Source organism: Rhinopithecus bieti, unplaced genomic scaffold (assembly GCF_001698545.2).
Source record: "Rhinopithecus bieti isolate Rb0 unplaced genomic scaffold, ASM169854v2 scaffold_39998, whole genome shotgun sequence".
In the NCBI taxonomy this organism is placed as follows: domain Eukaryota; kingdom Metazoa; phylum Chordata; class Mammalia; order Primates; family Cercopithecidae; genus Rhinopithecus; species Rhinopithecus bieti.
Window position 1 is genome coordinate 318,535 of NW_016816687.1, and position 23,667 is coordinate 342,201.

The 23,667-nt window shown below is 55.1% G+C and overlaps 1 protein-coding gene across 3 annotated transcripts in view; it reads right to left on the reverse strand.

Annotated features, from left to right (window-relative positions):
• Nucleotides 1-1,014: 1,014 nt before the first annotated feature.
• The window catches only part of CHST8 (carbohydrate sulfotransferase 8), a 152,749-nt gene continuing 130,096 nt past the window's right edge, over nucleotides 1,015-23,667 (reverse strand). For all 3 annotated transcript variants that reach the window (XM_017855046.1, XM_017855044.1, XM_017855045.1), the window contains 2 exons: nucleotides 3,076-3,113; nucleotides 1,015-2,571 (listed from right to left, as the gene is read on the reverse strand). In XM_017855046.1, the coding sequence (XP_017710535.1) occupies nucleotides 1,465-2,571; nucleotides 3,076-3,113 (1,145 nt within the window). In that variant the 3' untranslated portion in view covers nucleotides 1,015-1,464. The remainder of the gene's footprint in view (nucleotides 2,572-3,075; nucleotides 3,114-23,667) is intronic.

A 23,667-nucleotide genomic window follows, 5' to 3' on the forward strand; every position in this document is an offset into this window, starting at 1 on the left:
AGCAGCTCCTCCACCTGGGGATCCAGCAGTTTCTCCACCTGGGAATCAGGAGGGCCTCCATCGGGGGGTCCACCCAGGGATCCAGTGGCACCTCCACCTGGAGAATCAGCAACATCTCCCCTAGCAAGTGGGGACAGATGGAGGGCAGCCTCCTGGGAGGGCCCACAGAGCAACCCACAGAATGACCCAGGAGGACATGAAGAGGTTCCTGCAGACAGGCTGACAGAGGGCAGAGACTCCAGAGTCAGGCAGACTTTCCCATCACAAACCATATCCAAATGCAGCCACACTCATGCCGGCACTCAACACTCCAACAAACACCTCCTCCCAGATCTTCCCAGAACCACCGTGGCTGCTGACACTTCTGGAGCCCTGTCTGTTGTGAACATGTATGCTTTTGGAGAAGTTTTCTCTGTGGCTTCTCCTCTCCTCCTCCAGAGCAGGTGCATCCTGACAGCCCTGAGGCGGTCTTGTCAGGTGAGTGGGGCCAGGGATCAGGGTGAGTGTCTGCAGACGACAGCCTCAGGCCAGAGTCCTGCTTGGCCCAGAGGTGCAGAAAGCCAGGGACAGCCTCGCTGCCTACCGAGAGCACCACACCCGCTGAGATGCAGGCAGCGTGCGCCCTGGCCCCAGCCTCAGCCCTGATTAGCAGCTTGCCTGGAGAGCTGGCCACTGCTCTGGCAGTCCCCAGAGGCCCCTGCAAGGTGCACTGATAAGAAGACACCCCAGGAGGCCCCCATAGGAACAGGCCTATCTTCTCCTTTCAGGATGAATGTGCCGGGACTGAGATGGAAGCACCCCAGTTGACTGGGCCCTAGCCTCAGATGCCTGCAGGCCCTGGCTGAGAGCCTCTGGGTCCTCTGTGCTCTCCTCCCACGAGGCTGCTCCTGAACTGGACTTCTCTGCAGTGGGGCCTGCAGCACCTGGCTCAGGCTGCCCCAGGAAGCCAGAAAGAGCCCCCAGAAAACCCAGCCGAGGGTCCACGTGCTCCCACGCCACCAGAGTACACACTGCTGCTCTGGAAACCATGTGCTTTATTTGGAACTTTAATCCAAGGGAACCTCCCCCCTGGCTCGTAGAAAAGCTGCAAACCATGTGGTTTGGTCCAAGGCAATGGCTAAGGGAGTGCAGGACATCCCTTACCGCTGGGGCCCCTGTTCTCTGGGCCTCAGACTTCCCTGCTCATCGAAACTGCTGGCTGAGCCCCCGGGGTGTCTATTCCAGTCCTCAGCCTCTCCCTCAGTCAAGGAGTGAGGAAACACGTACAGGCCAGGGGCTGGGGTCTCCATCTAAGGCTGGGCGCCTCCGCCCCCCGCCACCCAGGGCCTGCTTCCTCCCACAGCCACGGCTCCTCAAGTCCTCAGAGCCCTGTTGCTCCCGGGATGAGGCGCCACCGACAGGAGGATGCCCGGGAGCACAGGTGAGTGACCAGGGCAGGGCCACCCCGGCCAGCTGCAGCGCCCCTCAGTACAGATCTGCAAAGGGCTTGGAGTAGTTGAACATCAGGTAATCCATGTAGTAGAAGTCGTAGGTGCGCTGCCTTTGCAGGGCTGAGAGCTGGGCGAAGTACTGGTGGGCGATCCTCGCTGTGGTCCGCGCCTCCTGCGAGTGCCGGTCCTTGAATCGCGGGAAGGTCAGGTTCCGCGGCGCGCGGATGAGGCTCAGGAAGAAGTTGGCATCCTCCTCCATGCTCTCGAACTTGCCTACGAAGTCATAGTCGATGAGGCAGGGGCTGCAGAGCCGGCTGACATGGTCCCAGTGAATGTCCATCCCCACGGGCCGGTGCACGTCCAGCAGGTACTGGACGAATTCGGGAAAGCGCACCCCAGAGCCCGTCCGCAGGGCCTCCCGAGAGGCATTGGCCCGGTACCGGGCCAGGATGGCCTTGCCGAAGACCGGGTGGTAGTAGCTGTTGGGGTGCTCGAACTTGTCGCGGAAGGCTGACACCAGCCTCTCGAAGGGCTCGCGGACAAACAGCATCTTGGTGTAGGTGCTGAGACGGTGCAAGATACCCTGGCGGTCGAAGGTGTCCAGGCGCTTGAGGGCGCTGCCATAGTGGACGGTGTTGTGCTGGATGTCGGAGGTGGACGAGGCCAGGCCGGCCAGCACCATGAGAACCCGCTTCCAGTTGGAGCAGCCAGCCTTGGGCACCTCGCAGTAGAGCACGCGGTGGCGGTCCTCCACGAAGATACGCGACACGTGGCGGGGTGTGACGGCCCGGCGGCTGCTGCTCGCCCGGTACTTGGCGCAGGCCTCCTGCATCACCCGCTTGCGCTCCTGCTGGCTCCGGTGCAGGCTGACCCAGCGGCCATCCAGCGTCCCAGGTCCCGGCCGGATGAAGGGCACGTCTGAGCTGTTGGCCGGGATGGTCGCCGCAGCTGGCATTTTCTTGATGAGCAGACGGCGACGGCGCTGGCGGAGCCGCAGACGGGTTCCCCTCTGCAGCGGGGATTGAGGCTGGTCAGGCGCTGGCAGGTTGCGGCCCCTCGGGGCCCCACTGGACAAGTCCCGAGTGATCCTTTCTGTGGGTGCCTTCAAGTCACCATCCTGGGAGCCGCCCGGTGGGAGATCCTGGGGCAAGAAGAGAAGTGGTTATCTGAGTGGAAAGGACAGCTGGGCACTGAGGGCCACACAGGTAGACTCTCACCACGGCTGGGGTTCCTGTCCCTCTCAGGTGAGGGACGCAGGCTGACCCTATGGGTGAGACCCCTCCCGTCTGAGCCCTGGCCCAGCACCCAAAAGCTTCCCTCCCGCTGAGGTGCAAGTGTCATTTCGGCCACAAGATGGTGCGATCCTCCCAGGAACCTGGGCTGAGCAAGGGTGGTGGGAGTAGGTGGCCTGCAGGAGGGCTCAGATTTACTGCCTCTATTAGCACCGTGCAAAGAAGCCTTCTAACAAGGAAGGGAAATTCATGGGTCCAGAGCCCTGGGCTTTGTTCCCAAGGCTCCCGGGAAAGGCTGGACACATTTTTCTTTCCAAGAATGGATTCAATGTGAGCTCCTAATTTTCTTCCCAGCCCTCCCCAGTTTCCCTGGGACTGCGTGCACTGAGATTTATCTGGCTCTCAGAACTTACGTGGTGGGGCTGCCTTGGCCTGATGTTGAACTTTATTCCTAAAAAGCAAACAGAGGAGAGGACAGTATTAGCAGCATATGTGCCACGTGGCTCCCAGGGAACTGCTTATGGGCTGCTGGCTGTGGACATCCAGGCTGGAGGGATCTTGGGGTAGGCTCTAGGGAAAGGCAGCTTAGGGCATGGGGAGAGGGCATGGCTCAGTGCTGGAGCCCCTCCATCCCCTACCCATGCAGAAAACAGGAACGCAGCAAACATGTGGTCCCACTGGCTCGCAGCTGAGGCTCTCTTCTTTGCATCACGCCTGCCTCCTGATGTGACCTACAAGGTCTGGAAAGGCACCCTGCCCAGGTGTACCCACACACCTGCCCTTTGAAGCAGCCAGGACTCTCGCAGGCCACCTCCTCCTGCACCCCACCATGTCCTTAAGTCACAGGGAAAGGACCCTTCAGAAAGCTCGATCCACCCTCTCTCCACACCCCATCAGCCATGCCCCAGTTCTGGCCACTATGGATTCTCCACGCTTGGAATATGACATATTCACACCCACACCTTTGCACACACCAGGCCTAGGAATGGAACGTGCTTCTTCTCCTCTTGCTCCAGGAAGTTCCTTACCCCGGGTATTTGCTTTGAGATCTTGGCCTTCTCGCCTGGCTCTGGAGTTCTGGGGTGAGCTGAGCATATCTTGCTCGCCTTGGTCTCCCTCCAAGCCCTAAGCAGTGCCCAGGTGGAGGGTAATTGTCCAGCGTTAACTTACTGATGACATCAGGAAGACAGAGAGAGATCAGTGCATCACTGGCCATGCTCTGGAAAGCCCCCTCTGGCCACCAAGGAGGCCCATGCCTGGGCTGGGCTCACCCAAGAAACAAGCTCTGGTGAGGTGAACCTTTGACCAGCGTAGAAGATTCTGAGTCATACCCTGTTTGGTCTGCTTTGGGGTAAGTACTGGGAGGACAAGGAGATTCCCTTTGGGGGGAATCTTTAGAAGCTGGAGCCTCCTTCCCCAGTCCCTACCTGGCCATCGAGGAATCAGGGGATCTTTCTGTTCCAGTGCCATGTGGGTGGACATTTTTGTCCTGAGGCTCTGCCAAAAGCCATGGTCACCATCAGAGACAGCTATCCCCTAAGCAGAGAGCTGGATCTTCTGGCTGGCATGCCAGGCCACTGTGCCTGACCACACCTCAGCAAATCCTGGCTGCTGCTTGCGGGTGGGGGGTTCCAGTGTCCCACTACTTTCCCGGCTGTTTCTATGTCCTGGGCAGAGGTCCAGTGGCAGGAGCCCAGCTAGTAAAGGGACATCCAGGTCTTCCCCGAGCCAGAGAGTCTGTGGATTTCTCCACGGGGTCCAGTTTTACAGACTCAGCTAGTGCCAGGCCCCAGACAGTCTAAGGTTGAGGCTGTGCCCGCACATCTCCTTCAGTCATTAGCAAGCCAAGAAGGGGATGCAACATCAGCCCTGGGATGGACAGCCTGAATTCCCTGAGCTTGCCAGAACCTTCCTCAATTCCCAGGAGAGGCAGAAATGCAGGCAGAACTGGGGCACACTTCATCTTTCTTCTGCTTGTCCCTCTGGGCTGGGAACAAGGGTATTCTCTCCCCTGGGCAAAGGGCAGAGCTTCCCCGTCTTCCTGGGCACTCCCAAGCTTATGTGCCCATGCGTGCATGTGGGGGATCTTTGAAACAGGCCTTCTAGACTCTTCCTCGGAGGCTGAGGTGAAGCTCCAAGTAGACCCGGTTTCACCACTCAGGGTATGGGGTGTAAGCAGCAGGTGCCTGGCCTGCGAGAGGAGTCTTTAGAATCAAGCTGCTCATTGCTACCCCCTGCCATCCCCAGAGTCTATTTCCCTCCTTGACAGCCACCCCCTCCTCTTCCCTGTCCCATCTTTACTGCGGCTGTCCCAGCACGAGCCTCCAGAGCTCCTTCCTCTCCCGCAGCTGATGATGACAGCTCCCTTCACCAGAAGGGACCTGCCACACCACTCGGTTTTACTCTACTCTGCCAGATTTCCTTAATTATTTTCTTCTGGTGATGGCAGCTGGCTCTGCTAAACCACCTCTCCTCCTCAGAGTCTCAGATGTAGGAAACCACTCTGCTTGTCACTCCTGTCACCTCGTCAAGGTGTGACGGTGCTTATATATTCCTTTTCTGGAGCAAATGAGTCATGCTAGCTTTGGCCAAGAGTGGGGCTGAGAAGCCACTTCCAAAAGGGATCCTGCCAGTCGGGTGGAAGATGGAAGGCCATGTGCTTGTTGAGATTGCAGCCCCTAAGGCCATGACCTCCCACTGGCACTGTCCCCACAGCCTTGGAGGGCAGTAGGCTGTGGTCCTGTTCCATTTTACCTGTGAGGACTGGACAAGGGGACACTGTCTCCTGGACCTCTGGACTCTGAGCCTAAGCTTCTGGGGCTGTCCCACTCCAATGCAGGCTGAGCTAGAGCCCTTGGCATGAACTAGAGGAAAAGTTCCTGTTTACATGTGTCCACAAAGCCAACTTGCCTGCAACTTCCTCCTTTGAAAGGAAAAATTGCCTTGTGGACAATAAGAGAGATCAGTAACATCGTAAGCAGAGCGTGAGTTTGCCATAAGTTATTCCCAACCCTTAGACTTATGGCAGCTTATCGGGCAAAGATTAGCCCTATCCCCACAAGCTCACTTTAACGTTTTTAAAAATCTACTGCCAGGCACGGTGGCTCATGCCTGTCATCCCAGCACTTTGGGAGGCTGAGGTGGGCTGATCACTTGAGTCCAGGAGTTCGAGACCAGCCTGGCCAATATAGTGAAACCCCATCTCTACTAAAAATGCAAAAAAATTAGCTGGGTGTGGTGGTGCATGCCTGTGATCCCAGCTACTCAGTAGGCTGAGACATGAGAATTACTTGAACCCAGGAGGCAGAGATTGCAGTGAGCTGAAAGATCACACCCTGCGTTCCAGTCTGAGCAACAGAGCAAGATTTGGTCAAGAAAGAAAGAAAGAAAGAGAGAGAGAGAGAGAGAAAGAGAAAGAGAGAGAGAGAGAGAGAGAGAGAGAGAAAGAAAGAAGAAAGAAAGAAAAAGAAAGAAAGAAAGAAAGAAAGAAAGAAAGAAAGAAAGAAAGAAAGAAAGAAGGAAGGAAGGAAGGAAGGAAGGAAGGAAGGAAGGAAGGAAGGAAAGAAAGAAAGGAGAAAAAAATACTAATTTACATTATTTTAGAAATAGAGATGGGGTCTTGCTATGTTGCCCAGGCTGGCCTCAAACACCTGGCCTCAAGTAATCCTCCTGCCTCGGCCTCCCAAAGGGCTGGAATTATAGGTGCGAGCCACCAAACCTGGCCACAAGTTCACTTTTGAATAAAGACAGAAACATAATGAAGGAATTCTAAAGGGACCTCCCCTTTGCCATGAGCCTAGTGTCCCCACTAGGGAGAAAGCTGCTCTTCCACGCACCACTCAGATAAAGGCTGAAGCAAAGACCACTGCCCGCTCTGGGCAAGTGAAATCCAGGAGAAATCTTGGGTATCCTGGGCTAGGGGTCTGCACATCCCTAAGCGGGCTGCACGTCAGGACCCTGGACAGCTCCATAAGGGCTCAGGGAAGGGCAGCTAAGGGCTCACGAAGATGAGGAAGGTTTGCCACCAGGGGTCAGTGGTATCAGTGCCTTGGGGGGACTTATGGGTGGGAAGGAGTTTGGCCTCAGTATAACCACCTCCAGCCCCTCTCAAGCCCCCAAATGAAACGTACAATCTAGATAACATCAGTGGCCTTGCAGAGCAACTCCAGCCAAACCCAACTCCTCTTCCATCCAACGCCACCAATGCTGCCATGCACCTTCCCTGCCTCCCCACCTCCACCCCTGCAACAGAATCCAAGACCAACCACGTACACCCCACTTTGGGTGTCTTGAGTGACCTCTTCTCTCCTCTCAATATAACGCTCACAGTCTGTAAGGGAGCTCCATACCCCTGCACAGTAAGAAATAAACAAGCACTTTCTCTTTCTGGACAGATGACATGCGTGGAGTGGCTGAAACACATGTGCTATGATAAAAGCATCGGTGAGAATAAACAAGGCGCGAGTTATGGGCACTGCCAAATGTGTTCCACGGTGTGAACTCTTCATTGGCTGAAGTTCTCAGCATTTAGCTGAAAAGCCTCCTGATTGAGGAGAGGCAGAGGCTGATGAGTGTGTGAGGCCAGTCTCTTAGTCATCAGGCCTGGGCCTGGGGCACAGCTGAGGAGGGGGCTATACCACCAGCATGTCCAAGGAGGAGGGTCTCTTGCCCACTTCTCTCTAGGCTCACAGGAGGAAGACCTGCAGGGTGCCACACAAAAGCCCCAATCCCCACTGCCCAGGACCCATGGAGGGTGATAACTGGAGAGCAGCCTTTTGGTCAGGCCCTATAGACAGACAGCACTGACAGGTGAGGACAGGACCCAAGTGCCTCAAAGGAACCCTTGGCCTGCCCCAGCCCCATGTGGCTCACTCTTGGGAGAGTGACGGCTGCATTGGCTGCTCATGACCCTGATGGGCAATGATGAGAGGGTCTTGCCACTCCCATCACTGCATCTGTCCTTAAGGAGTCAAATCTGCAAAGGGACAGGCATGAGAGAGAACTGGGAAAGGAGGGCAGGAGCGGCCATGTCAGTCCCAAGTCCCTGTCTGTGGTTGAGTTTGAGTCATGCTTCTTGGTCTTTTGGGATTTCCTGATGGAGCCGTTTGTGTGGCCACATTTCCACATGCCGGGGGCTTCTGGTGGCTTCGTGGCAGGCTGCCCCACACCCATTGGCGCTGTCCACTCCATGTCCACTTCCATTGCCCAACTGGCCAGGTAGCCTCCAGGGCTTTCGGCTGCTTCTCTTGGCTAAGGCTGGCCCGATCGGGGGCGGGGGTTCCCTGAAGGCAAGTTCCTGGTTGTATCTTGGTTCCCAGCACCTGCAGGACCCTGATTCTGAGCTTGGGCCCCACCTAGACTCCTTACAGTGGCATCTGGTGGGATAAACACTGTTGTCCCGGATAGCCCAGGCAGTCGGCCTCTGCCCTGCTGCTTCCACACCCCCATTAGGAAGAAGCGGCTCCCACACCCAAGATGTGCAAGAGAAAGGCCTCCGAGCCCTGGGGCAGCCCCACGACCGGTCATGCACCTGATCTCACAGTGCAGTGCTGAGCTACAGATGCCTGCCCTGAGTGCAGGGTGCTGGCAAGAGAGAAAGTAGGTGGGTCGGGGGAGAGAAGCCCGAGGGAAATGCCAAGCTCCTCTCCATGGGAAGTATGGAGGGTTCTGAATGTGGGGAGCGGTGCTAGTTAGGGTTCTCAGAGAGAGAGAGTCCACAGGTGATATATACAGAGCAGGGAGAGAGAGGGAGAGAAAGATGTATGTATGTGTATGTATTTTATATATATATATGATGGAATAGTACTCAGCCATAAAAAAGAATGAATTAATGGCATTCACGGCAACCTGGAGGAGATCAGAGACTATTAATCTGAGTGAAATAATGGAATGGAAAACCAAACATCGTATGTTCTCATTCATAAGTGGGAGCTGAGCTATGTGGATGCAGATGCGATTCGAAGGCATAAGAATGATACAGTGGATTTTGGGAACTCGGGGAAAGGGTGGGAAGGGGGTGAAGGATAAAAGCTACAAATTGTGTGCAGTGTACACTGCTCCAGTTATGGGTACATCAAAATCTCACCAATCACCACTAAATAATTTACTCATGTAACCAAACACCACCTGTTCCCTAAAAACCTATGGAAATAATTTTTCTTTTTTAAAAAAAGGGCCACTCTAGTGGCCTCAACTTGATTACACCTGCAAAGACCCTGTAAGGTCACAGTTTACAAGCACAGGGGGCCAGGAATGAGCATTTTTTGAGGGTGGGGCAGGCACCCAATTTGACCCAGTACAGACAAGGAGGGACTCATGTGATCTCATGGGGCTTTAAGAGTGTTTTTTGTTTTTTGGTTTTAAGAGATAAGGTCTTGCTCAGTCACCCAGGCTGGAGTGCAGTGGCATAATCCTGGCTCACTGCAGTCTTGAACTCCTGGACTCAAATGATCCTCCCGCTTTAGTCTCGCAAAGTGCTGGGATTACAGCCATAAGCCACCACGCCCAGCTGGATGTTCTGAAGACAGGGCAGGATAGCCTGAGGGAGGTGAGGAAATAACTCGTCTGCTGGTTTAGGTTGCCTGCTGATCAGCAGTGAGGGGTTGTTAGTTCTCGATGTTTTTGGGGCAGGGCCTGTGTCTTGTCCATCTGTGTCATTCTGGCACAATGCCCATCATGCCTGTGGAAAGGCTGGTGCTTTCTGGACTGAGAGCTGGCCTTGGGCATGAGGGGTACGGGGCTTCCCAGAAGCTGGGCCTAGAGTTCTGACTGGAGCCTCCCAGCTGGGAAGGGCCCACGCATCTGGGCAGCAGGTGCCAGCCCCCTAGCTAGATGCAGACGGGGGCAATCCCACTGGAGGAGTCTGTCCACCCCCAGCCCTGGCTCGGTGGCCATGAAGCCTGGCTCAGGAACCTCCTTTTGCCATGCACAGTACACCAGGCCGGGGCCTGCTTTGGGACCACGCCACACCTTCTCTGGCTCCTCTCCCATCGGCTCCAGACTCTGCCCTTGTGAGGTCTCTGCTGGTCCAGGGCTGAGGGGCACATTGTCCCTGTGGGCCTCTGACTGCCTCATTGTGAACTGCATCCTCCACCTGGGGCAGGCTGTTCATATGCAAATTAGATGCAAAACTGAACTTTCAACACACGCAGCAATGAGCTGGCAGCCTGGACTCCTGGGCACAGAATTCGCCCGGATGAAAGCCTCACTCAAGGGCCTTCAATTCTCGCCTGTGTTCATGGGAAAATCCAACTTCTTACATTCTCTGCTGGGTCCCCAGGGCATAGCCTGGAGACAAGCCTCTGTCACAGTCATGGCCACCTGCTGCCCTAGGACACAGGACAGGTACGTGGGGTTCCAGGTGGCAGGGCTGCCCCGGCACAGGTGCTGGCTGCTCCCGGGCCCTGATGACAACTCTGTGGTCAGAGTGTGGACCTTGAGTGGAGGCAGCAGTCAGGCCAGACACGCTGGACAGCTGCATCGAGCTGGTCATGCATTGGCCTCTCTCCTCCAGCTTCCGCCTCTGGGTGGGGGGCTTCTTCCCCTAGGCGCTGAGATGATCAAACTCAGTCACAGTGACCTTTGGCTCAGACCAGAGCAAAGGCTTACTCCCTCCCTCAGTGGACCACGTGGAGAACCACCCTGGGGGGTCCATGTGGAGTCGCACTTTTTAATGCAGGCTTAGCACATCAAAAATTAGAAAACAAGCCAGGTGCGGTGGCTCACGCCTGTAATTCCAGCACTTTGGTTGACTGAGGCAGGCAGATCATCTGAGGTCAGGAACCCGGCCAACATGCTGAAACCCTGTCTCTACTAAAAATACAAAAATTTGCCAGGCATGGGGGTGGGCACCTGTAATCTCAGCTACTCTGGAGGCTGAGGCAGCAGAATCGCTTGAACCTGGGAGGTGGAGGTTGGAGGCTGCAGTGAGCCAAGATCGTGCCACTGCACTCCAGCCTGGGCAACAGAGCAAGGCTCCATCTAAAAAAAAAAAAAAAAAAAAGATGAGAAAACTAAGAGCACACACACCCACTGCTGTGTGACCTTGGACAAGTGCCTTGACCTTGCTGAACCTGTTTCATTGGTAAAACGGGCTAAAAATTCATTGGTAAAATGTGCCAAACATATGCATCTTGCAAATCCACAAATGTGCACATGAAATGGGGCACGATGCCGGGCAGGGCCGGAGCCCACTGGTTGGAAGCCAGCTGCTCCCGGCATGCCGATCACCTGGTTCCCTCTGCAGGGGCTGAATCTCCCGCAGCCCAGCTCCTGCCCCCAGCGCAGAGACGCTGGGGTGCATCTGCGGAGGAGGGGAGCCAGCATCTTCCTGTCTTGGGCCGATGAGCGCCTGACGGCTCTGACCGCACTTGTTTTGTTTAGTGATTCCGTTCCCTCGCCTTCGTGATTACAATCCACGATTCAACTGGGTGGTTCCTGTCAGCTCAGCCTTGGCTGTGAATTCCCTTGGAGCTGTCAGAGAGTCGAGCATCAGAGCTGCCTGTCAGTCAGCCAGTCAGCCGGTTAGCCAGTCTGCGAACCCAACAGCTGTCCCGCCTGCGCCACATCTACCCACCTGCCCATCACTGAGTGGGTTGGGGAGGGGAGTCCTGAGCTGGTGCCCTGCCTGTCTACGGGAGGGATCCTCAGCTCCTGCTAAAAGCACTCCTCGGTCAGAGCCTGCAGTGACTCCTACAGTGTTCAGGGTGTGTGTACCCCAGCACACCCTGCCACCCACTGCATCACCCCTTACACGTGTGCATGTCGCATGGGATTAGGTGTGCATGTCGAATGATCTGTCACACCAGGCATGCCGAGGAAATGCACCACAGCACACGTTTGTGCTGCACAGGTGCCTGCTTCCTGTGTGTGCGATGTAGCATGTCCTGGGTGGGGAGTGTGTGTGTGTCTGTGCACATCCCTGTGAGGTTTCTAGGAGTCTACGGCACATGGCTTACAGCAGGTCATGCCTCTTCTTTCCTTTATGTATTCATTCCCTCTCTCTCCCTCCCCCACTTCCTTCCTTCCTTTCTGTTTTGAGACAGTGTCTCACTCTGTTGCCCATGCTGGAGTGCAGTGGCGTGATCATGGCTCACTATAACCCTGAACTTCTGGGCTCAAGGGATCCTCCCACTTCAGCCTCCCAAGTAGCTGGACTACAGGTGTGCACCACCAAGCCCAGTTAATTAAAAAAAAAAAAACAAAAAAAAAAAAAAAAAACCATATATATATATATATATAAAATATTGGCCAGGTGTGCTGGCTCATGCCTGTAATCCCAGCACTTTGGGAGGCTGAGGCGGGTGTATCACCTGAGGTCAGCAGTTCAAGACCTGCCAGACCAACATGACAAAACCCCGTCTCCACTAAGTAAATACAAAAAGTAGCCATTGTGGTGGTGGATGCCTGTAATCCCAGCCACTCGGGAGGCTGAGACATGAGAATTGCTTGAACCTGGGAGTTGGAGGTTGCAGTGAGCTGAGCTTGTGCCACTGCAGTCCAGCCTGAGCGACAGAGTCAGACTCTGTCTCAAACAAACAAAATATTCACAGAGGCAAGGTCTCACTATGTTGCCCAGAAACTCCTGGCCTCAAGCAATCCTCCTGCATCAGCCTCCCAAAGTGCTGGGATTACAGGTGTGAGCCACTGTGCCTGGCTGCATGTCTTCCTTCAACACATGTGGGCCTGGAAGAACAAGCCAGAGGTAGTGGATGTTGCCGCAAATGAGAAAGAACGATCTGTGTGGCCCTAGCCCACAACCCCGTGTCGCTCCCTGGCTTGCTCTGTCTCTGCTTCCCATGTGGGAAGTTGACAGCAAGACCGACTGGCTGGCCTCCACTTTGCAGCACACCACGCGGAACAGTCCTGCCATCTGCCACCATGAGTCCCTTCACTTCACATTGATGGAGCACCTGTACGGGCCAGCAGCATCTTAGGTACTGATGACAGTGTCTTAACCAGGAATGGGACAGTGTGGCCCTTGCCCTCATGGAGCTTCCAGTCTAGCAAGGAGGTGAGGCACTGGCCAGCAACTCCATGTGTGATGGCAGCCATGGAGGGCATTGCAGGCAATGTGGGACAATTGACATGTTACCTAGGTCAGTGTTGCAGGTGATAGCTCCCAAAGATCATGATAATAAATTGGCACCTGAGGGTAATGAGGACATTTCTGGCAGAGCTTGGTGGACTTCCACCATGACGGCAAGGCTCCTGGGATGAAGGGATGGGCCTAGAGACTGAAGGGTGTCAAGAAAAGGCAGGGCCAGGTACAGTGGTTTACACCTTTAATCCAAGTGCTTAGGAGACCAAGGCAGATGGATTACTTGAGGCCAAAAGTTTGAGACCAGCCTGGACAACATAGTGAGACCCCATCTCTAAAAAAAAAAAAGAAGAAATTAGGCTGGGCACAGTGATGGGCACCTGTAGTCCCAGCTGCTCAGAAGGCTGAGGTGGGAGGATCAGTTGAGTCCAAGCGTTAGAGGCTTCAGTGAGCTATGATTGCACCACTGCACTCCAGCCTGGTGACAGAGTGAGATCCTGTCTCAAAAGAAAAGAAAAGAGAAAGGAAGGAAGGGAGGGAGGGGAGGAAAGGGAAAGAAAGAAAGAAAAAGAAAGAAAGAGAGAGAGAGAGAGAAGGAAGGAAGGAAGGAAGGAAGGAAGGAAGGAAGGAAGGAAGGAAGGAAAGAAGGAAGGAAGGAGGGAGGGAGGGAAGGAAGGACAGGCAACCATGATGGCTGGCCGGCAAGAAAGAGGCTTTATAGCAATGCAAGGGCACTAGACCTTACCTCCTAAGGCCCAGGGGAGTCTCAAAGAGCTTTAGGGTGTGGAGTTACTTTGAATTTAAGGACCGTTCTGGGATGGAGTCAAAGACACAGAAGAAAGGTTGGTCAGGGGATTGCTGCCACTATCCAGGCAGGAGACTCTTGAGGTCTGGACCTGGGTGATGATGAGACAGTGGATGGAGAGTTGAAGAACATTTCAGGAGATGGGGGTGTGCTGGGAAATGTTGAACACCTGGTTCTCTGGGTAGTGGGGTGGGAGCAGGGAGCAGCCTGGTTTGCAGTGTTTGCTGATTTCCATGGTCTGAAATCCCATTATGGCAGATTTCAAACTACTGATGTCACATGGGGCTGGGCCCTTGGGGGCCAGGACAAGTTGGCCTGAACTCGCCACTACATCAGCAGGACCTGGGACTGGCTGAGTGCGGAGGGAGACGCTGGCTTCTGGCGTTAGCAGTTGTGAATGCTGATGCTATTTCCTGCACAGGAGGACAGATCCCTGTTGACTTTGAGGAGACCTGACTACAGGTCTCCCAAGTGCATACATCCAGAGGGCAGTTGGAGGAGAGGGATTTAGGGGATCAGGGGTTGCTGGTCAGAGGTGCAGGGGCAGATGTGCCTGTGGGAGCTCATTCAACCACCTGTGGCTCTTCTGGGCCAGTGGGGGCATGGTACCAGCACTTCTCAGGGAAAGATGGGTAGAGGCAGTGGGCCTGGGCATGGGTGCCGCCCTTCTCTGGGCCCATGGGGATCCCAACCTGGGCTCTGAGCAGCCATGGTCTCAGAGCACCATGCCCAGTGGGTCAAATGGGATGGACGTCAATGCCTCCTCTTGTCTGGCTGACAGGGAATATAGTGACCACTCTCCAGCCAGCTCTGCAGGAAGACATCTCACTTGGTCTAAATAATGGTGAATTCCCATTGTGGGGTTACCAGCAAATAGAAGCGAGTGAGTCAGAAGCCTGAAGCTGGGGTGGCCCCATAAAGGGGCTGTCTTGATGTAGTTTGGACATTTGTCCCCGCCCAAATCTCCTGTTGAAATGTGATCCCCACTGTTGGAGGTGGAGCCTGGTGGGGGGTATTTGGCTCATGGGGGGATCCTTCATGTCTCGGTGCCATCCTTGTAATAGTGAATGAATTCTCATGAGATCTGGTTGTTATAAAGTGTGGCACAGCCTGCCCCCAAGTCTCACCCTTTGTTCCTGCTTTCACCAGGTGACATGCACACTCCCGCTTGCCTGCCGCCATGAGTAAAAGCTCTTTGAGACCCCCACCCCCCAGAAACCGAGTGGATGCTGGGGCCACACTTCCTGTCTGGCCTGCAGAGCCGTGAGCCAGTGAAACCTCTTTTCTTTATAAATTGCCCAGTCTCAGGTGTTTATTTAGAGCAGTGCAAGAATGTGCTAACACGGCCTGCTTACAGGAAAAGTGCCCCTTACCCACTGGCCCAGCCCTGAGACAGGCCCTCCAGGGGCAGACATGGGCAGTGGGCATCCTTCTTCCCTGGAATGGAGTCAGGCAGCCAGGGGGGCAGCCTCATTACCACGGTGGCCCAACTGCAAGATAATGATCGGTCCAGCTCCAGCCGGCCTAGGGATGCATTGTTCTGGCTGCCACGTCAATTACTGAGCTGGCCTGGAGCTGTCAAGCCTGTCACAGCTGTTGCTGTGATACCCTAAAGAGCCACAAAAGTAAATCTGTCTTAAGTGATGCTTCTTTGAAGTGCCCCCCGCTGCAGGCTGCTCTGGCCTGAGTGGGGTACTGCAGACACCCTGGAGAGAGTGGGGCTCCAGACTGAAAAGGGCTGCCTAGGGGCTCAGGGATGGGTGCTCTGATCCTTGGAAGAGCTCCCTGATGGTCACTGACTGTACCCACAGCGGTCCCGGAGTCTGGGTGGCGACCACGACTCAAGCACAGTGAATGGGCAGCTACAGTTCCAGGCCCACCCTGTCCCCCCACACCAGTGTCTTCTCTCCAGCATCGCAGGGAACACTGAGGGGCAGCTGCCGCTGAGGGGTCATCCTGTGTGCCCCCCCCAGAACAGAACAGAGACCCTGGCAATTCACAGATTGCAAGGACAAGGCCAGGGACTGCCTGGAGCTCTCAGAGGCTCCAGCCGTCAGTCTGGCTCTTCCCTGCTGAGGGTCTGGATAGCTACAGTCTACATTTCAGAGCCAGGGTGAATCTCCCAGGGCAGGGCCTTGAACCTGGAGTCAGGTCCAGCCAAGGGCTGGGGCGAGAACAGCTCTGGAAAGCTCTGGCCTGAGGATTACACCAGCTTCTTTGAGGGTTCAAACTTGAGCATAATACTGGCATGGTGGTGTGCACATGGAATCCCAGCTACTCAGGAGGCTGGGGCAGGAGGATTGCTTGAGCCCAGGAGTTTGAGCTCCTATGTTGAACCTGGGCAACACAGTGAGATCCCATCTCTTAAAAAAAGACACCAAACCCGAGTATGGATGCCAATCTTCGGCTTGTCAGTGGCTGGCTGTGGGGACATCACCTCCCCTGGATACCTGTCCAAGAGCTCCTTTCTGCTCCTTTCTGAATGGCCAGCTTCTTTCTTTCTTTCCTTCTTTCTTTCCTTCTTTCTCTCTCCTTCCTTCTTTCCTTCCTTCCTTCCTTCCTTCCTTCCTTCCTTCCTTCCTCTCTCTCTCTGTCTCTCTCTCTCTCTCTCTCTTTCTTTCTTTCTTTCATTCATCTTTCTTTCTATCTTTCTTTCTTTCTTTGGCATGGTCTTGGCTCACTACAACCTCCACCTCCTGGTTCAAGCAATTCTCATGCCTCAGCCTCCAGAGTAGCTGGGATTACAGGCACACACCACCATGCCCGGCTAATTTTTGTGTTTTCAGTAGAGACGGGGTTTCACCATGTTGCCCAGGCTGGTCTTGAACTCCTGAGCTCAAGCAATCCACCCACCTCGGTCTCCCAAAGTGCTGGGATTACAGGCATGAGCCACTGGGCCTATCCTGAATGGCCAGCTCTTCCTCTGCCCAGCCCAGTATCCTGTAGCAGCAGGAGCCCCCACAGGGCCATGTGGGCTGACCAGGGGGCCCCAGGCCATCATGGGAGCACAGACAGCCTGTCTGCCACTGCCCCCTCACAGCCATGCCAGGCGAGGCTGGCTTCACACCCCCATACCACACTCACACCTAAACCACAGGCCCTTTGCATCTCAGTACCTGCACAGCCTCCAGAGCCCTGGAGTGCTGACTGCAGGGTTGGGGAAAGTGGGGAGGGCGGAGAGATCCCCGAGGGCTGCTTGTTCAGAAGTCATTCTGGAGGTTACTGGGGAACTTGGAGAAGAGTGAGGCCCAAAAGGAAGTGGGAAAACAAATTCAGGTTCTTAACCTTATGATGGAGGTGAGGAGTGGGGACATTTGAACTTAGGCAGGTTGGGCGGGAGTAGGAAAAGGGGAGGTTGGATTTTGCAGAACAACAAAGCCAGAGGGCCAGAGGGTTTGGTGAATCAGGGGTATGAGGGGTGAGGGTAAGGGAAATGTCTGGGGGACTCCCCCCATAGCATGCTCCCAGGACCCCCAGACAGGGAGGTCTCAGGGAATGGAGGAGCCCTTGGGGGAGAAGACCCGACCCTGGCTTATGGAGAACCAGAGACAGACTCGAGTAGCACCTGCAGGTAGCAGCTCTCAGCTGGAAACAGGACAGAGCTTGGGTGAAACTGTCCATTAGCCAGATCTGGGCCACATACCTCGGTTTTGAAGGCAGCCCAGACACACACCACGCAATCCAGCCCCGCGACTTCCAACATCTTTGAAACAGGCCCACGTCACCACCTAAAGCCAGCCTCATTAGCTCTGAGCGCAAGAATATTGAGTAGATGTAAACACTGGAAATAGCTGGAATTTTCACGATCTTCATGCGTACTTGGAACTTGCCATCATCACAGTATTCACATTATTCAATAACATGAAGTCTTCTAAGCCAATCCCTTAGCCAAGACCCAACCCCCTTCCTGTTCTTTGCTTTCCGGCATTTTGGGGGTGTCTCCTTGCCCCAAGAGAGGCGCTATTTGCAGGGAACTCGAAGCCGGTGTTTACCTGGGTGGGGGTGGAGGAGCTTACTGGGCTCCTGGAAGACAGTGCCCGAGGTCCCTGAATTCCCCTTTCAAGGCCTCAAAGTCTCTGCTTAGTCTCTGCCTGCACATCTGCACCAAAGGCCCTGCAATTAGACCCGCCGGCTTTGCAAACGGAATGTGCTCCCACGTAATGGCTGTTTGTAGGGTGGCTGGGGTCACCGTGAAAGGAGAGCTAAAGAAGACATCTGAGCTGTTTTCCTGCTTCCTTTGAAGTCCAACCAGCAAAGCTGCTCTCAGGAGGAAGAGAGCCCACTATGGACAAGGAGGCAGCCCCTCCAGGCTGCATGCATTTCCGGAGGAATTAAGGCTCCAGTCTGGAGCACTGGGCATGTGTTTTGGGCACCTCTTTGCGGTTGTGAAATGTGCTATTCCAGGAAACAAAGAAGCCTGGCTTGTGCCTTCCGTCTTTCATGCCTGTGCATGGCAGGGATGAGGAGTGGGCCAGGTAGGCGTGGGGAGGGCCATTCTTTCTAGAATGAATGATTCCCTAGCAGGGTGAGAGGTGATTCACAGTGAGAGGTGATTCACCGCTGCTCAGCCCACCACAGCATCTTCTGCAGGATTGAACGTCATTCCTTCTAATGACTTGATTTATGTCCGGAGGATTACAGCTCCAAACAAAATATTGTGATGATGGCAATAAATCACACAGGGGATGCTTACAACGGCTGCTAGCATGTTTTCTGTTTGTCTGGGAGTTGATTACAGAACGAGGGGCTGCTGTGTAACAGGGAGTATGGGGCGGGGTGAGCACAGCACAGTTGTGTCAGGCGGTGGGTGCTTTGACTGGGGCATCAGAAGGTTTTCAGTGCCAGAAGTTTCTGTGAAAATCTGTGGTTGCAGACAGCAGGGATTTTGGAAATGCTGAAGTCCACAGGAAAGCGTCATCCTGAGCCCCTGAGGAGTGCATGGGTTGTGAGCATCCTGAGAATGTCATTTCCAGCCTTTAGCTCTGCTGCATCCGCAAGTGAGAGACACAAGGATGGGCCAGGCTAGGATGCCTCTGCAGGGCTGAGCTCCTTGGAAGAAGGAAGATCAGGCTGCAGACAGGTGCCCCTGAGCCGGCATCTCCCACTCAGGTGCTCAGCAGAAAGGGATCCTTTTCCATCAAGACCTGGCCCTGCAGAGCAGGATCTCAGAGGTTCACATCCTCTGCAATCAACCTCAAGGTTCACATCCACAACAGATTTGCATAGACCCCAGCCTGGGTTCAGGAGGAAACTGGTAGCCTTGCTCTCCCAGCTCTGTTCTTAGCTGGTCTATCTGAGAGGCTGTTGCCCCTGCCTCTGACATCTGGGACTGCTGTCCCTGTGAGACGTGGCAGAGGCTGCAGCTGGCATGCAGGTGGGCAAACACTTGAGGGGCTGCCACACTCATCCTGGACTGTTCCCACCAGTCCAGCTAAAGCGCCGTCCTGGTTGGAAGTCTGGGAGAGGATGAGCCTCCCCTTTGGTAAAGTCAATCCTGTCCTTGGATCAAACCAAAAACAGAGGGAAAGGGGATGAGAGCAGGCATAGGGTTAAGATGCACAGCAAGGTCTCCTGATCCCAGCAGAACAGTCCCTTATCCTGCCTGGTGTGCTTCTTCCAGAGAGAAATCTGTCCTCAGAAGAGCCCTGCAGCCTAGAGTGCTGTAGCAAGGACGGTTTGCTCATAAGAGGTCATGGACCAGGGTGACTTGGGGATGCCAAGTGCAGGGATAGAGTAGTCCATTAGCAGGTATGAGGCCCCAGGCCCGGCTCATGGCACCCTTGACGGCCAAGTGCGAGTGAGGGGGGGTTTGTGCTGCACAAGGGTGTCTTCCATGTCAGATGTGATGCACTGATGATGGGGAGATGCACACGGGGGGTACACTGATGGCAGGTAGGATGGTACACAGAGGGTACTGGGGGGATGGTGTGAGAATGGTACATGGATGGTGGGGGATGGTGTGGGGATGGTGGGAGGTTGGTGGGGGATGGTGGGTGGATGGTGAGATGGCAGATGGTGGGGGATGGAGGGGGGATGGTAGGAGGATGGTGGGTGGATGGTGGAGGATGGCAGGTGGATGATGAGGAGATGGGGGATGGTGGGTGGATGGTGAGGAGATGGGGGATGGAGGGGAGGATGGATAGGATGGTGGCGGGGATGGTGGGGAGATGGTAGGCAGGATGCGTGTGGGGATGGGTGGGAGGTTGGTGGGGGATGCGTGGGTGGATGGTGGGAGGAGATGGGGGATGGTGGGGGATGTGAGGGGAGGCATGGTGGGGCGTGGTAGGAGGATGTGTGGGTAGTAGGGAAGGTGGGTGGGTGTAGGAGGAAGATGGGAGGTTGGTGGGGGGATGGTGAGGGGATGGCGGGTAGATGGTGAGGAGATGGGGAATGGTGGGTGGGATGGTGAGGAGATGGGGATGGTGGGTGAGATGGTGAGGAGATGGGGGATGGTGGGGGGTGGTAGTAGGGGGAAGGTGGGTGGGTGGTAGGGGGAAGGTGGGAGGTTGGTGGGTAGATGGTAGTAAGATGGTGGGAGGATAATAGGTAAATGGCGGACAGTTGGTGGTGGTAGAGATCCCGAGGAAAGGATTGGAGATGGGGCCTAGAAAGGGCTGGGGCTAGAAAGGGGTGCTGGAGGGAGACGGAAGCGGAGACAGAGAAGCCACATGCAGGCTAGATGGGCAGGCTCCTGGCCGCTCCCCCTAGTGAAGGTGCAGCCTCTGGCTGTGCTGCCCCATGGGCAAGAGTGACCTCCCTGACCTATGTGGCCTCCGATGCCCAGGCCGTGGCACAGGTGACAGTGGTGGCTCCAATTCAAATGCAAGCGAGCCTTCCCCAGCCCCAGTGCATCCCCTGGCTGCAGGGAAGCCTGTGGCTTCTTTCTCCACCAAACGCTGAAAGCAATCTCCAATATCAGAAGACAAAGCCTTTGCCCATCTTTGTTGAACACAAGGACAAAAAAAATGTTTGTTTTATAAAGTCTGGCAAATTTTGATAATGAAACCTTTAGAACACTAATTCTGAAACCTTTCTAATTCCAGGCAGATAAGGAATCATAGTAACGTATTTCAACTTCAGAAGCAAAAATAACCTTTTATCACCTAATTTAACAATGTTACTGGGGAAATATGTTAGGAGAATGTAAAATGCTATTTAAATGATAAAATATGCTGTCTCGGATGGCAAGGATTTTAATTGCCACAATCAGAGTCCAAACACACTAGCACGCCAGCCCTGACAGACACCGCTAATGACAGGGTGTCCATAACATGGGGCAGCAGGAAGGGTCAGATGCGACTTCCATGACTCCCCTGGGAACTGCCTAAAACTGACAGCTGTCTGGGCTCTGCCGCACTCCTCAGCATGGTGGCCTGTGAAATACGAATCGGTTCAGAGATTAATATTAATCAGCCAACACATTAATATTAATCAGTTAATATATACTTTCCATGACAACAAGAGATAAAGGAATCTTATTATGTGGTGGATCAGGGAACATGGAATATCTAAGTGGATTTCCTCGGGATCCACAGCATAAAGAAGACTAAGCCTCTTAGACGTGTCATCTCGGCAGACAGCGAAGCCCAGCTCACGCGTGGGTCGAGTAATGAGCAGGAGAATTCCCTGGGGGAGTGAATTCCTCTCCCTGGGCAGGGGCGGTGCTTCCCCTAGGCGGCGGCAGGTTGGGGGGACTGCGGTCGGCATGGGCAGCCCCCACTTCATCCCAGGGCTCCCGGGCTCAGGCAGCTGGGGCGTCCAATACCCCCCAGACAGAGCCTCCCCTTTGTCCTGGGGCTCAGGCAGCTGCGGCAGCAAATCTCACTCCAACCCCTGGGCAGAAAATCTCATCCAATCCTGGGTGCAGGGTTGGTGGACTCAGAATGGGGCTGGCCAAGCAGGGCCCCTCCGCTGCCCAGAAGGGGAAACGCCACGATGCTACCCCGATCCCTGACCCTCCTGGCCCCGTTGGAGGGGAAACACTTATTCTGTCATTGTTCATGTGGGAGCTGGCGCTGCAGGCCCCACGCTGAGGGGTGGAAAATGGTGGATAGAGAAATGATCCCAATCCTGTGGGGGCTTCAGCAGGATAGGTTTTACTACCCCTGTTTGGCATGAGGGCACTCACTGAGTCTTAAAGAAGTTAAGTGGGTCACCCTCATCCACATTGCTGCCCAAGTGGGCTGGCAGAGCCGGGGGTCCAGGCCCGAGCTGTCTGATTCCACGTTGTTTCTGTAACCGCTTGCTGATGCTGCCTGCCAGTGCCTGGGGACGGTGGGCCGGCCAGGCAGGAGGCTGGGGGGTTCACAGAACGTCTCACTATCATTAAGCCAGCGTCCACCATCAGAAAAGGTGCCAGGGTCTTGGCCTTGGGCTGCCCACACTGGGGTCCCTGGGGAGACCAGCCTACCTGGTGGGGGCCGCTTGAGGGCAGAAGGTAACCTACCTATGCCTGCTCACTGGCAAGCTGCCGCCACAGCACAGGCATATCTGAGCACAATTAACATTTTAAGCACTAATTATTTCCCTTGGATGTCTACATCTGAGGATCCTTCAATTTCAGTTTAATTGGAGAAAAATGGTCATCAGTTATTGAACAGCAGGAGGGCGGCTCTGTGCTTCCCAACATCGAGCCAAGCCATGAATCCTGCGAACATATGGGTCCCCACCGCGGCAGCTGGGCAGCCGGGCCAGGCGAGGGTGCGGTGGACAGGCTGTGGGCACCCTGCCCCGCCATCCCCGACATCTGCTGGGAAGGCTTTTTGGCCACGTTAATGACTTGCTTTTTTATCTTTTCCATTTTGTTCCATTTTCTGCAACAGCATCTGTTGCAAGAAAACCAACTGCAAGAGGAAATGGGATTCATTATTAAAAGGAGAGCTTGTAACTTTGCCATCACTCCCCCTTGTCCTTGATGATAATCTGAACTCATAATGAAATCCTCAGGCCCTCCCTGGCTTGGGCCGGGAGGGTTGCAGGGCTGGGCGGGGCGAGGGGTGCATCTGCCTGCTGCTGAGGGGTACCAGTGGTGAGCCTGGACCAAGCCTGGAGAGGCTCGGTCTGAAGGATATCGGATGCACCACCTAAGAGGCTTGGCCCACGGCCCATCGCTGCCTCTTCCCTCCCTTGGGGGTGGACGGCTGGTGCCCGGGGCCTTGGAGAACCACACTTCTGGAAAATGAAAAAGAAAGGCTCATTTTGCTTTGCCTGGTTTTATTCTTTGTTTCCCTATGGGCAACCAATTAAGAGAATCAATACCTCTGGACCCTGATGGGAAAGTGAGCCGCTGGTGGACGCTGGGGAGTGGCTCTCGCCTCTGGCAGCTTTCAGGGATGGCTTAGCCCAAGGCTTAGGGATGGGGGATGCAGGGGTGGGGTGTGGGATGCAGAGGCAGAGTGGCCCAGGACACAGGGATGTGCTAACTCTGGTGGCTTCTCCTCCCGGATGGATGGCTCTCAGATCCAGGCCCTGGGATCCTGGGGGTAGCCCCAGAGGGGACTGAGCAGGAAACCCTGAGGTCTGTCCCAGCATGTGCCTATGCTGGTGACCACAGCCCCTATAGCAGACAGCTAGTTATGAGAGGCTGGAGCAGCTGAACTCAGCCAGGACCCTACTCAAGTAACAGGACCCTGCCCAAAAGTGCATCCTCCCAACCCTGATGACCCTGCTTAACTAGCCCTTGATGACCCCTGTGACCTCATGCTGCCACCGCCCCCCTTAGGTCACCCTCCTCTCTTGGGTTCCAGACCCCTTTGCTGTACCCCCTTGGCGAGGGACCCTGCCTTCTCAGGGTCCTTCCAGGCCTGAGCCCCTGGCCCATCTCTGGGCGTTTTGGTCTCCCAGCCATGCCAACTTCCTGGACCACACTTAGCTGGGGCGCCAGGCCTCAGAGAGGACTCAGACAGTGCAGCCTGTGGACAGGAGAAAGGCAGGAAGCAAGGCACAACGCACCTGCAAATGGCTGCTGTACAATGCGGGCCACAACCCGGACCCTTTCATGAGCTGTGTGCTCGGTGCGCCAGCTGGACAGCACCCAGTACGTGGCATACAACCCACCCACAGCTGGGGGCACATATCCTCCCTCCCTTTGGAGCCTGACCCTGGGTCTCCTGGCTCAGCAGCCTGGGGCTCGGGGAGGTGCTCCCAATCGCCTCTAGCACC